The sequence below is a fragment of the Salminus brasiliensis genome, chromosome 10, assembly GCF_030463535.1.
Source record: "Salminus brasiliensis chromosome 10, fSalBra1.hap2, whole genome shotgun sequence".
Lineage (NCBI taxonomy): Eukaryota > Metazoa > Chordata > Actinopteri > Characiformes > Bryconidae > Salminus > Salminus brasiliensis.
Genome location: NC_132887.1, coordinates 34,358,898 through 34,372,845, shown reverse-complemented (window position 1 = coordinate 34,372,845; position 13,948 = coordinate 34,358,898). Strand labels below are relative to the sequence as shown.

Here is a 13,948-nt window from a genome sequence, read left to right as displayed (position 1 = left end):
CTAATTAAAGTCTCATCAGTCGTGTGTCTCAGGCCAAGCTCCTCCACTGCGCACACACACACACAAATGCATACACACTCACACACACACATACACCACTCTCCCTATCATGGCAACATATCCTCATATCCCCTGAGTGATAACATACAGAGGCTACTAACTAGTCATCCAGTGTATGTTGTGCATTTCAGTGAAGGGCATTTGAGGCAGAGGGCCTTAAAGTAGCAAAGTTTTACTAAGTTCTAGAACACGTGAACACAAGCATTCAACACGACTGCATTTCTAAAAAATTAAAATAAATAAATAAATATATATATATATATATATATAAATAAATGCTCCACAACCACCACTGACATGGCTCTTTTTGTGACCGGTCATAGTCTATCAAGAGCTGGGAGATTGCTATGGCCTGGGCCTTCAAACAGAAGGTCCAGTGCTGGCAGGCAGCTGAGTGACACTGGCTCTCCGTCTGATGAAGAGAGACTGCATTGGCAGGCCTTGGAGCAACAGAGCAGGAAGTGAGGGCGGGAGAGAAGGAGAAAGCAGCAGGATGGTGCTGGGGGGTGGGCCACTCTGGTTAATATAAAGCAGGGGGGAAGGCTAATGGGGTTGTGCTGAGGTGGGAGCAGTACACCTGCAGGCTGCTATAGGTCTGGCTACAGGAAGGGAAGTAGGTAATTGCAGTTTCTCCGTGCCCCATGTGTTTGCTGGACCTTTTAGACTATGCCATCGGTTCCTGCCTTTTTAGAGTGAGGGTGTCCAGAGTTATTGATTGCCAGTTGATCACACCAAACAAAGGTTTAGTGTAATCCAAAGGTATGGTCTGGATTACTTTTGCTAATGGCTTAATAATCACATGCGAAAAACATTTTGTTCTGTGGTTAAGAGGCTTCGAGAGCATGTTCCTGGCCATCATAGACCAACTGACCCAATGATAAAGTGCTAATACTAATAATGAGTGATTGTAGAAGGAGTTGCTTGGCAAAAAATCTCAAAATGCTCTCCTATGTTTGTTAAACTCACCTCAAGAAGAAATACAAGCTTCTTTACAACCTGACAAAAGAATTTACAGGGGAACAAATGAAGGGAACAAATTAGTCAGTCTCAATAATCAGGCTGCCATTAATATTGCATAGAGCACGGTCTAGGGGACAATTGCTTTGGTGGACAAGGAAATGTCTTGACAAATAGTCTTAGTGCCACTTAATTTATAGGTTCTGTACACTACTACTACTACTACTACTACTACTACTACTGTAAACCCACACAAGTGTGTGTGTGAGTGAGTTAAACACAAGTAATATGTGTGGTGCAGCAGAGTGACGAGGGTATGACCCACCAAAATCAGCCTTCTAATTCTTCCTCTAAAGAACCTCCACTTGTCAATCAGCTTCTAGACTCTAGCTGCCTCTGTGCGGGACTGACAGGTGTACTGGAGGTGCACTAACACCTGCGCGTGTGTGTGTGTGCGCGCGCTTGTGAGTGTATGTGATGCTTGTCATGGGTCAGCTACACACAACTGACAGGAGTTTGCGGTGGCAATTTAATGAAATATTGAATATTCTGATATAGAATATATAGCCTCTCTGTGTTTACCCCTTACACTTCACTCCTTACACAGTATCCTGTAGGTACAGCCTTTTGTTTTTAACCAACACAGAACAAATCATAATATCTCATTGTAAGAGGAGTTATGTTAGTTTACACCAGAAGTGGAACATGAGAAAATTAAAGAGATATCCCGCATCGGAGGCCGAGACAGCTGTGGGGATAAGGCTGATAGATGAACACACAGTATCAAATTAAACAGGTCGTTTCGTTACTATTTTTGGATGAGAAATTAGCAGGTGCCCAATGACGTGCATTATGGAGAAGCAACTCCGAATAGAAATGCATTTATAATGCTTTGTTTAATGTGCATGACCTATTTAACTGCAAATTACACAACTGCTTTTGTGCACACTGTCACTCGAACTGAATAGACTGAACAGTAGTTCTGTGGGTCATACAAAAAGATGTATGGAAGTGTACTGGTGTAGTTTTAGTTAATATAGCACGTTGAAGTTGCTGGGTTGGCGGTGCATGATAACGGAGGGGTGCAGTGTGTACGAGTTTTACATTATGACATATGCCAGATTTACAACCAAACAAAATGTGCTGTGGTGTTTAAAGTTGCTAGCTGGAGAGAGAGCTAGGACTGTAACCATTGTGGTGACAAATACTGAGTGTGCGGTGTGCGTGTCATCCTGACTGCTGGAATGCTCGGCTTCAGCGCTGTCTACTTGCCTGCCAGCCCCTGCCATTCCCAGATTGCTATTATCTAGCCTCTCAAAGCCAGCAGGTCCACACCGAGCCAAATTTAGCCCACACAGCCCCCCCTAGGGCCTCTAGTAGAGCCGCCTGCCACTCTAACCTCTTCCTCTGCCTTTCACGTTTGCCCTCTCCTCCTCAATCACTCCAGTCCTTACAAAGATTGATAGAGGGTGTGATGATATACACATCATGTGCCTACAGAGATTGTGACATGCATGTTTACGTGTGTGTGAGCGCGTGTGGGATAGGTGTTGCTTCTTCCTACGTGAAGATAGGCCAAACTGAAAGGCAAATGCTTTTTGAGTCATTCTGCACAGCAGAAGGCTGCGATCAGGTCACGGCGTGGCCGCCAGCACCGATCTGGATGTGGAGGAATAGGGACAAGGCTCTGGGTGCCAGCTGTGCATGTGGGTTGCCCACTGCCAAAAGCACCACCCTCGCCCCCCCTGCAACCAAATCAGCCCGGCCGGCTGGAAAAGTGCAGTCTGTGGGACCTAGCGTGGGCCCCCACTATGCAAAGAACCGGCGTCTGCAGGCAGCAGTGCAGAACTGGACATGCAGGAGAGCCCTGTCCGGCTGGCGCTTTCACGCCCAAGTGGAGCCCAGTAAGGAAATTGCTCACAAATTACCAAAACAAAGCAGAAGGAGGCAGCCACGTTGGGCTAGCATAGGCAAATCCAGGCTGCCCAGACACGGGCAGCATAGAGTGTCGGTTGGGACGCAGGTCACGTCTTGTTTGCGGACACTGCATCGGTACCGTTGCATTGTAATGACAGACAGGTGGGTGAGTGGCTGCACCACACCTGTGCAGCGGCAAACACCAATAGGGAGGCTTTAAAAGGTCAGTGGGTGGTGGACAAAGTTGTCACGTAAACATCCCCGCAGGGGGCATTCTTCAGGGCTACGGACGAGAGCTATCCAGGGCGTTAGTGCTGATGGATACACAGAAATCCTGGAAGTTATCCAGGATCTATTTGGGAGCCACTCAATCAGAAGCTGCCACAGTTGCTTTAGGAGCTTCTAGCAGGCTGGAGCTAGGATGCATTCACCACACTGCATGCATTTATTCTGGTCCTCCGGGACCACTTGGCAGGAGAGATAGCCCCCGACTATCTCTCTGACACTGTGCCACACTATCGTTTACTAAACTGTCACGACTGGTGTTTAGACGATCATGTTTTTTCCCTTAGTTGTTGAGAGCCAAGCAAGAAAAAGGCATATGTGAGAAAGAAAGGCCAGAGACGGTTTTCCAAACCACTTCTGCAAGTAAAGAGTAAAGGCACTTGTGTGTTTCTGGAGTGTGCTCAAGAGCATCGGGGACCATGGCATGGCTGTGCCAAGCCTTCTTTCAGGACAAAGTCTGCCTCAATTAAGAGCAAGAGTGTCAGAGAGGATAACCCAGTGCCTGGCTCGCTCTCTGTCCCTGGGGGTGGTGATGGGAGAGACCTCCAGCTGTCCCTCTAGCTGGTTCTAAAGGTTCAGGAGCGAGGAAAGTAGTAAACAGAGGGAGGGAATCTCCCAAAGTCAGCAGCCTGGGGAAATCTTCTCTTCCTGGCTCCGGTTCCCTCTTCTTCATGTTCCGCACAGGGACTTCCACCAATTCCCCTAGTAGCTTTATTCAAATGCCTAAAGAGGTCATTTAGTTGGGGATCGCACGCATCCAGGGACAAAAAGAGAGAAAGATGTTCTGTGGAAAGAGGGATTGGAAAATGATTGCAAAAGGAGGATGGGGAAGAAGGTATTTTAGTGCAGCTGAAGCTTCCGTTACCTCAGCTGAGATGCAATGGAGGAAACGCACGAAGCTGACCTTTCTCTTGCCGAAGAGAAAAAAAAAAGGTTCTCACCAATTAAGTAGGAGTTAATGCCCTAATTATGTGTGCCGTTTTAGGCAGTGCCAGAGGGGATCTCCGAAATAGCAAAAAGGGGGTTTGGGTTGGTGGGGGCATCTCCAGCTGTTTAAGCCCCATACTCAACCTGTGCACAGAACATGCTCTGGGTTTTAAAGAGGTCTGAGGGAAGGACCACCGCTTGCATTATTCTCCTGGATACATTTGGAAAACCAGGCTCTGCTGCACGGAAACAGTACAGAAAAATGTATGTGTTGGGATGCACATGGTGGTTAGTGTGGCGCCACACTACACCACTACTTGCCAGTGAGCAGTGAGCCATGTGGGAGACTGGGGTTCGATTCCCAGTCTGGGTGACTATGCTCCTAACACTACATTGGCCCTCCTCTGTAATACAAGTTGCCTTGTAAGTCACTCTGGATAAGAGCGTCAGCTAAATATCATAAATGTAAAAATAAATGTACATGGAAAAGAGCTTCTGGTCTTGTATGGCTCGACTATGGCAGCAGACCTTTGCTCCAGTCAATGTGGAGACAAAATCTTATCCTACAGTAAGTTCAGGATGCTGGTTCAGTGGGCAGTGCGGAAGGTGGATCTAGTGCCGCTCATTCTAGCTGGATAGAATAGATGGCAACTGCAACAGCTAAGGAATGGGGAATCGAAAGGTTTAGAGCAGTAACTGCAAAACAAACCGGCTGCATAAAAAATTGAGTTGCCAAAGCTGACATTTAGAAACAAAGGCAGGAGTGCTATCTAGAAATAAAGTAGGACAAACCCGAGTAAGGAAAGAGGAAGAGAGCGATAGAGAGGAAAAAAGAGAGAGCAAGAATGACTGCATAATGATATCACCCCCTAGAGAGCCCTCTTTAAGACAGAGGCTCTCTATTTCGGGGAAGCAGAGGTAAGGGAGCGTGCTGGGTGGAGGGTGGTCTCAGACGGGTCCTCTCCTTGGGCTCTAAATGAATGGCGGTGTTGCATAATCCAGCGAGCCTCGCTGCTGACAGCACAATGATTTATGCCCTCCGTCAGAGGGAGAGAAGAGCGCAAGAGTGAGACACAGGCAGTGGTGGAAGGGACAGGGTGCGTGAGCATGAGTGAAGAAGAGAGGGAGAGAGAGGGGGAGCTAACAAGAGAGGGGAAGAAGAGGAAGAAGGGGAGAGATTAGATGGTGAGATGGTCTGGGAACAAAAAACAGTGGCAGAAGAGGGGAGGAGGTGAGACAGATGCACTCCACGGGACTCCCTGACGAGGCCGAGACGGGTCCGTCTCCCTGTCTATTTCTCTCTAGCCTCACACGCTACTTCTCTCCGAAAGACACTTGGGATGACTTAAGTCTGACAGCTCGAAGTCATCACCATTAGAGCTAACCGCTTTGTACCACGGAGAGATGTAAAGTAATAAAAGGCAGAGGAGAAAAAAAAATTCTAAACAGTATCTTAATCTTGACCCGACTGACTGAGCTGTCTTTCTTCTGCCAAATCGCTGTCTGTGGTGTAAATCACGGTACTCAAGCCAGGTAAAGGAATGATGGAACAAATAAACAAATAGAAGAGGGGTTCTTTCCATCCGTCTGGGTGCGTCCAGTGTGATTTGAGACACTTTATAAGCTCCACTTTAGCAAGCTGAACCAGTTTCTAAGCATTTCAAGCTGTATAAGAAAACAACAGACCCCTTCATGAGGGAGCTTATTGAGATTTTCTGAATATACTAGAGCACATTATCCCAATCTTGGTCCTTGGGTATTCCCTCTCCTGTACATTTTGGAGTGTGCCTGCTGTAACACCCAAACACCAACTAATAACAGGTTTGCTAATTAGCTGATAAGGTCAGGTGTGTTAGAGCAGGAAATCTGCTCAAATGCAGGTACTCAAAGACCACTGAACTCGACCTAGTGTGCTAGAGTGCAGTAGGAATCCGGCATGTAGGTCTGGAGGGTGTGGAGGAGGCGGGCATGGCGGCATGCAAGCATTTTTGGCAGACTGGACCTTTGAAGAGGACTGCAAACAGCAAACACCCAGATTACTTGGTACATTGCAGCTCTCTTTTCCTTACTAACCGATCTGTGTGTATGTGTGAGAGGGAGAGACTCAGCCCTACTCATATGTAAAGGCAGGTCTGGCTGCTTTGCTTCCACAGCGGCTTGCCTCCCCAGAGAGATGGTCTAGCAGAGAGAGCCCGCGCTGTCAGAATCCCAAACCGAAGCCTTCGTTAGGACTGGTGCTTGCTATAACACCGCCAAATAATTGGAGTAGTCTAATTGCCTACTTCAGGAATTAGGTGGTACATATTCGGAAGGTGCATCCCATCACTGCCAGACTGAGCTTCTTTCTCTCTTTCTCTGTCCCTACTGGGAGTGTAGAGATGTGTACACATGCAACAGAGAGAAGAAATCGGATGGGGGGGGGGGTGTTGGAGGCCCAGGGAGAACGGGAGGTAATGTCTGTTTTATATCATGAAGAATGCAGTGTTTTACTATTCCCAGAGGAAGTGACAAATGAATGCTAGAAGGTTTCAAGAGAAACAGCGAGTGTGTTGTGGTAATGGGCGAGGCAGCTTGTATGTGGACCATGTGTGTAAGTAGCCAAAACTACATTATGTAGAGTAGTGTAGTGGCAGTTGCAAGGTGAGGAACATTATTCAGAAGGAGAGAGAAACAGCAAAAGGGAGAGAAAGATGTAGGAGACACATTAAGCTTTCTCTGGAGGAGCGCATCCATCTGTGGGTGCAGACATGAAGGATGAGTGTCCTGCATGATCATCATCATTGCCGCCATTCCTGCACACCTATTCCAGAGAGGGAACATTCTGCGCAGCCATACACACCTGGGAAGTGGTGCTGTGCTGTGCTCTGCTGTGCGGTGCAGTGCTTACAGATATAAGTGAAGCTTTAGTCTCTGTGACAATATGTGAATGTAAAGCATATATGTACCTAAGTGTGTGTGTGTGTGTGTGTGTGTGTGTGCGCGTGCACATTTCCACTTCAGAACGTACATTAAGCTAGTCGGTTGTGTGTGGGCTGCTCAGACGTGGCGTTCTCACCACTCTTCAACCAAGCCATAAGCAACACTAGTCTCTTCTCAGAACACATTGTCTGTGGTAGCTTAGCATTAGCATTTAGCAGGTTAGTGGTGACTCTTCGCAAAGCTCTCGGGCATGTCTCGGCCTGTCTGTACACCCGTGGATGTAATTTTACAGCTGGGTGACTGGAGGTAGCCGCGCGGCAGGTGGCTAGCCCCCAGGGTCAGACAGAGAAGTAGTCGGAGGCAGCAATTTCCTTGTAGCTAGAAAGTGTGTGGGTATGTGTGTGTCGGTGTGTGGGTGCTTGTGTGTAGTGCTTGGCGACTCGGCGAGCGTGTGTCGACCCTGAAGTGAGTTTGCAGCAGTAGTGTCTGTGTGCATATTTATGAGTTTGTGTGTGTGGATAAGTGTGTTTCAGTTCTTTCTCTACCTAGTAGAGCACAGGCTGGGTGATTTGGGGAGCCCTGTGGGATAGGGCCCGGTAAGAGAAGGGATTTCATCACAACAGTGTGTGTGTGTGTGTGTGCGCAAGAGGGATCCTGTTTGATCTGGATTACTGATCCTTTCCCCACCCCCATGTCTTTCCCTGGGGTGACAGGGCTAATTTCAGACACATCTTCCCCTACAGCAAGCTGCTGGCCATGGCTAAGGCCCCAACCTCCCCCACAACCATCCGACTCTCATCCCGCTATGGCCACTGACACGATGACTTACCCCACACCTCAGCACGGTTAGCCAGCCACAATTAGAGTCCGCTAGCAAACTTACAAGTTGCCAAGATGACAGCTCCAAGTTAAATCAGCTTCAGGGCTGCGAAATACCAGCTAACCATGCCTAACTACCATTAAAAGCAACAATTTTAGCTGGTTTATAGTGACAGTCAAATGTAAACAAGGGACAGAAAAAGGTACTACAACTAAAGTTTGTCGCTACAAAGGCAATACAAACTCTTTACACCAACAGCTACAAGGCTGAAACAGGCTTTTTGTGTCATCGTCTATTCCTTTCACTTGACGAGGTCGTGTTTTCGGGGGGAAAAGAACCAAAATACGAAAAATTGATGAATCAATTTTCCAAATGACCCTTATTCATATGTAGAGGGAGACCTCAGTATTAAATTCAAGCACTTTACAACAAATGGCCATGCCATAGGGTGCCATTTTGATATATGTGTGTATGGGTGGCTAGGAGCGAGAACAAAAGGCTGCTATTTGTCTGCGTGCTCATGGGGGAAGGTGCCATATCAAACATGCAGCTACATCCTTCAGAGCCTTCTGAAAACAGGCCCCTACGTATCAATTACCTACCTGTCACCAGCACCAGTCGCATAGGCAAATCGGCCTGTGCAGAGCAAGAGTAGAACTGAATGGGATTGCTGAGAGAGAGTGTGTGTGTGTGTGTGTGAGAGAGAGAGATTGAGAATGTGAAAGAGCGACATACAAAATCATCAAGTAAATAACCCTGAGCAATTAAATAGTATATACATTCATATATTCATGTATATATTATGTGTAACGTGTGTGTGTGTATATATATATATATATATATATATATATATGTGTGTGTGTATATACGGACAGTTTAAAATTCTGTACGCATGGAAAGAAATGCATGTACACAGGTCTAAGAAGCACACACACATACACACACACACACAAATGTGAACCTGTGGGGTGTTTCTGCCTGCTGTTACTCCCTAGCTGTGTTGTTTTGGTATATAATGTGAGCTGACCGTTAAGGTCTATGTGAGGCAAGCTTGCTGCAGGCCTGCTTGTGTGCATGTCTGTGTGAGTGTGTGTTGCTATATGTGTACATGTGTAGCTCTCTGAATAAGGAGCAGTCCACCTGATCATAACTTAAAGGGAAAGCATGTCTGCACGCACACACATACTCTTTCGCCTCGCCTGTGGCTCTGCACTGAGACTATGAGGTCTGTCAGCACCTCCACACACACCTGCACATTTCAAACAGGTCCTATGTTGTGAGTGACAGAAACAGAGCCTTCCCCTCACACTCTTTCTCATCTTCCTTCACTGCAAGCATGACGGAAATCCGTTCGGAAGCAGACAGAACACTCCGTGTCCAGTCCAATGAGGACGAGAGAAAGAACAAGAGGTAAAAGAGAGAAGTGGAGGAGTGGGATGCTTGTGGTTTCTGCCTTTCTGCTTGATATACATGCTGGAAAAATAAAGATGCCACAAAAGGTTTGTTGGAGCAATGACCTAAAAGAACTACTTTCGGTTTCCCTTTCAAAGGTTCCCTAAAGTAGTTCTACTAGGGCATGGGTTTCATTATTATTAAGAGGGCGTGGAGTGTGCAGTGCAAGGTATCAGCTGAGACTTTTTTAGCACATAGGTGAGAGACCTGCACAAACTCCCAATGTCAGAGCGTGTGTGTTTTCTGAGAAAGCACCGGCCAAGGCATTTCCACAGGAGACCGGCCGCTTCAGCATACCTGCTTGTCCGCTCGGTAGAGCTCTGAGAACATGCCTCGGAGGCTGGCTCTCTAAATAAGAAGCACGCTTGTTAGTTAAGAGTGGGCCGAAGGGGCTGAGGCCAAAGCTGCCATCCGGCTGACAAAGAGTGACCTGAGGGCACGGTGCTGGGAGGCTCTTCACTTTCAACCTTGACTCCTAGACCCGCTCCACTTTATTTTTTTGTTGTTTTTTATTTTCTCTATGGCTGTTTCTTCCCCGCTGAATAAATGGTTTTCTTACCTCTGAGCTCTGAAGAAAAACAAAGCTAAACTGTACTGTTTTTTTCCCAGTTCATTCACACACAACACACTCTTGCTCTCTCTCTCATAAGCTCTCTCCTCACCTTCTCGCATCATGCCGACGGTGAGACACTTCATGAAGCGGCAGGCTTGGCAGGACTTCCGTCGGCGCTTGGTGATCTCACATTCGTTGGTGGCGGGACAACTGTACTCAATGTTCCCTGTGGCCAGGCATGTAGAGAGAAAAGAAGAGGAGAGTGTTTAATGACCGTTTAAGACGGCCTAGAACCTACTGCAGAACACTCTCACAGTCTACTGCTGATGACTCCAACCCTGCTCCTGGAAGAGCTCACTATCTCACCAGCCCTAATCTAAAACACATGATCCAGTTAATCAAGGTCTTCAAGGTCAAATGAATTCTGCATTAGGTGCATTAGTTTAGAGTTCAGAATGAAGCTCTACAGGACGGTAGGTTTTCAGGAGCTAGGTTGGTGAAAATATCAGACAGCTAAAAAAGATTATAACAATGACTGTTAAAAGTTCTAACAAACATCCAAATCTACCTATATAAGACAGCTAAATATATAAGTACTGACTGGATGACCTTTAAACTAAGGTTCAAATATAAATACAATAAAAAACAGTGTTTATACTGATCAGATTATTTCCTCACATTATTTCTACTTGACAGAGACTGCAGGAATGGAAATGCCTTTGTATGTCAGTAAATGCAGCAAATGCAAAGTCAAGATTGAGTAAACCTGAGCCATAAATAGAGGTGCTGATAGTAACCAGGACCACAAACTGTCTATAAAGCAAATATAGCTGTTATATAACGGTCCAAAATGACCAATGAGTTTTATTTCAAATGGTTTTTAAAGGTAAAATAGTACTAAATTTGTCTTTGGCTACTACTTTGTTGCATTTTCTGCTTTGCAACAACTATCATTTCTCTGGACAAAGAAGTATTATACTCCTTCTGAAAAAACTACAACATTGTAGAGGGATGGACATGGCAACTGGACACGTTTGGACATGGCGGATTCCACTGGTCTGGATTTTGTGTGTTGTAATCCTTGTTGCTTTTGTGTTTTGCAAATAATTAGGGGACAACATAGAGTACATATCTGTACATATGTAGAACTGATAAAATGTGTGTTGCTAGAACCCCACAAAAAAAATCATCAGGCAGTATAGTGGCAATAATGTCACATAATGAAGTTCTGTAAGCATTTAGAGGTTTGATTTGGACGTTCCTATCCACCACCACTGTGAATCTCTAGAATGGTGCATTTCCAATCCAATCACCAATTTGTTTACATCTTTTGTACATCTACAAAACTTTTGGGGGGGGACTGCAATCCCCTTTGACAAAATCTGCACTTTCTTTACAGAGAGATTCTTTGTAATGGCAGTGCCTATAGCAGATACCTATGTTACACCCTGATTGTTGCAATCTCCTTCTCTCATACACACAAGCACACAGACACATTCACGTGCATGCGCACACACACTCACACAATTAACATGGGTCCCGTCTGGGACCTTCTCACTGATGAAATATTTCAGAGTTAATCAGACTTTGTAAACACTGATTTGTATTGACTTCTCTTCTGTGAACTGATGTTTCCTCATTAAAAAGCAGATTAGCAGTGCGAGCAGGGGGACTGAATGCTCAAGACTGCTAATTCAACAGGAAACAGTATTTAAAGTATGCATGTCCATTAGACTAAGGTCCAATACTCATTAGTCAGGTAATCACCAGGTCCCATTAGGGTCTTTGGATTTGGCAGATCATGTGTGTGTGTGTGTGTGTGTGTGTGTGTGGAGAGTGTGTGCGAAATGAAGATGCACGTTTAGGAGCTATGCAACTCACGGGGACAGATTAGTTGAGTTGTCTTAACTAGTAGGGAATGCTTAAAGTGGGGAAAAATCCTCACCAATATGGCGTGCAAGCCTCTTACTTTCCCTCTGCTGCTGAATGTCAATAGCCTAAGAGCTGTGCCCTGGATATCAACACTGCAGAGAGGGCTCCACTATGTGTGCCTGTGTGTGTGCGTGTATGTTTTGCGCATGCTGGCAGTCTATTAGTACAACATCCATTGTCTATCACTCTGGCCCTGCCGAACATGTTTGGAAAAGTGTCCTGGGCGCCTTGCCTTGTCTTCATACCACACGTCGCACTCCCATCACTCATCAATCTGAGTCAAACGCCAGTGGAGTTCATTACCGACTCATGTCCAAACCGTGGCCTTGGACTGACCTTAAGCCACCGTTTCTCCCAGGGATGTATGGGGAGAGGGAACTGAACTGAATGACGCCTTCATAAGCAGGAAGCGTCTCTACAGGCTGATATTCATGGTGGCCCATACGGTGGTCGCACATAGCACTGAGCAGCTCAATTGGGAAGTGATAGATGCAGGTTGTCAGGTGGCATTGGAGGGGTGCCACCTCTATACCAGCTGCCAGAGGCTCAGAGTGGCCACAGTGGCCATGCCATTGCCCCCCTCCCACCTCAAACCTAGCCTTAGCTCCTCACATCCCCCCCATTCCACCCCCATCCAAAACCAGTCAGCCTGGAAGTCAATAAACACCCAGCTGGATGAGGCAGGTTTGGAAATTACCAAGAGTTTCATTGGCTAATGGGATGAAACATACCAATATGTCAAATTCCCAGCATCGAAGGGTCTGGCTCATGCTTGAGCCAAACACAATATCTGACCCATTTGTTCATCCACTTATGTTTTTCATTGTGTTATGTTCTTAGAGGACTATTTATTCTGTTGTAAAGTATGGATATACTGTCCTTATCTAGCAGATATTTGCATTAAATTAGGGATGGTCTAAAAAAGGCCTATTTACATAAATACTGTGCATTCTACTGCTCTAACTATCATGCTTATTGAATTCTCCCCTCCCACCTAAGCCAAATATGTCAAACTCAGCTCTTACAGAACTACAGGCTTGCAGAGATTTTGCGCTTTCGACACTCTAGACTCATTAGGCTTTGCTAATTTACTGATGATTCTGAAGATACTGAAATGTTATGTAGAATGTTAAGAAGAAGTACAATATTAAACTGCAGTGCTGCTGCATTCAAAAACTGGACTCGGACACCCCTGTCCTAAGCCCTGGCCCTCAATCTAGGACCACCAATGGATCCAATTTTGTCTAACACATTCATCACTACGCAATTCTGCACTTGTGTGACTGAGGCAGGGTAAAAGCCAACCTTGAATGGTCCTCTTGAAGAAGGCCTTGCAGGCCTCACAGGAGGCCACACCATAGTGGTAGCCCGAGGCGATGTCGCCGCAAACCAGGCACAGGCGCTTGGGCATGGAGTTCAGCATGTACTCGCACTTGATCTGCGAGTCCTCGCCAATGGTGCTGGAGCAGTCCTCGTAGCGTTTGGCACCGGCACTGTTGGGGCCTAGCGCGCCGGCCGGCCCATACAGGGTGGGCGAGTCCAGGCCGTTCTGGTGGCCGTTCATGGCGGAACTGTAGCTGCCGCTGGCGTCCGAAGAACCGCCGGGGCTGTGGTGGTTTACGCTGTCCGTCAGTGAGGCAGGGCTGGAGGGTTCCGTTTTAATGTAGGAGGGGCAGTTGGACTCAATGTGGCGTTCTTTGCTGGACATTCTGCAAAGCAGCCTGCGTGAGACACAAAACAAACAGAAGAAGAAAAAAAAGAAAAAACAGCACACGTCATTATCTCAGCTGTCAGAAGGAAAAAGAAAGCGACAGACAATAACATGCAGTCTTTGTGTTCCTATCATGTTTTTGGGCCAGGCTACAAGGCATGCCATCTTGCTGTCACAGACAGACTGGCAGAGACAAACAAAGGCAGCGGAAGCCCCAGGCTCTGACACACAATGCTCAAGCAAACCTTCCAGCGTATCCCTCTCTCTCTGCCGCTCTCTTTCAAAACCTGGGAAAAGAGAGAGCACTCAGCAGCTAACATAAAGCCTACCAACTGTGAATTCAGAAACCCATTTTTCCCCAGTGTTAATGACTTCTCCGGGAGGAAACATAAGAGGAGAGGCGCGTAAAAAGCAA

General features: G+C 46.5%; 1 protein-coding gene across 2 annotated transcripts in view; it reads right to left on the bottom strand.

The window, feature by feature from the left end:
* The window catches only part of esrrga (estrogen-related receptor gamma a), a 73,329-nt gene that overhangs the window by 37,558 nt on the left and 21,823 nt on the right, over positions 1 to 13,948 (bottom strand). The window contains exons 3-4 of one of the 2 annotated variants that reach the window (XM_072689923.1): positions 13,128 to 13,543; positions 10,000 to 10,116 (exon numbers count right to left, since the gene is read on the bottom strand). In XM_072689923.1, the coding sequence (XP_072546024.1) occupies positions 10,000 to 10,116; positions 13,128 to 13,543 (533 nt within the window). Of the gene's footprint in view, positions 1 to 9,999; positions 10,129 to 13,127; positions 13,544 to 13,948 lie in introns of both variants that reach the window. The other variant, XM_072689922.1, reaches the window with a different exon arrangement.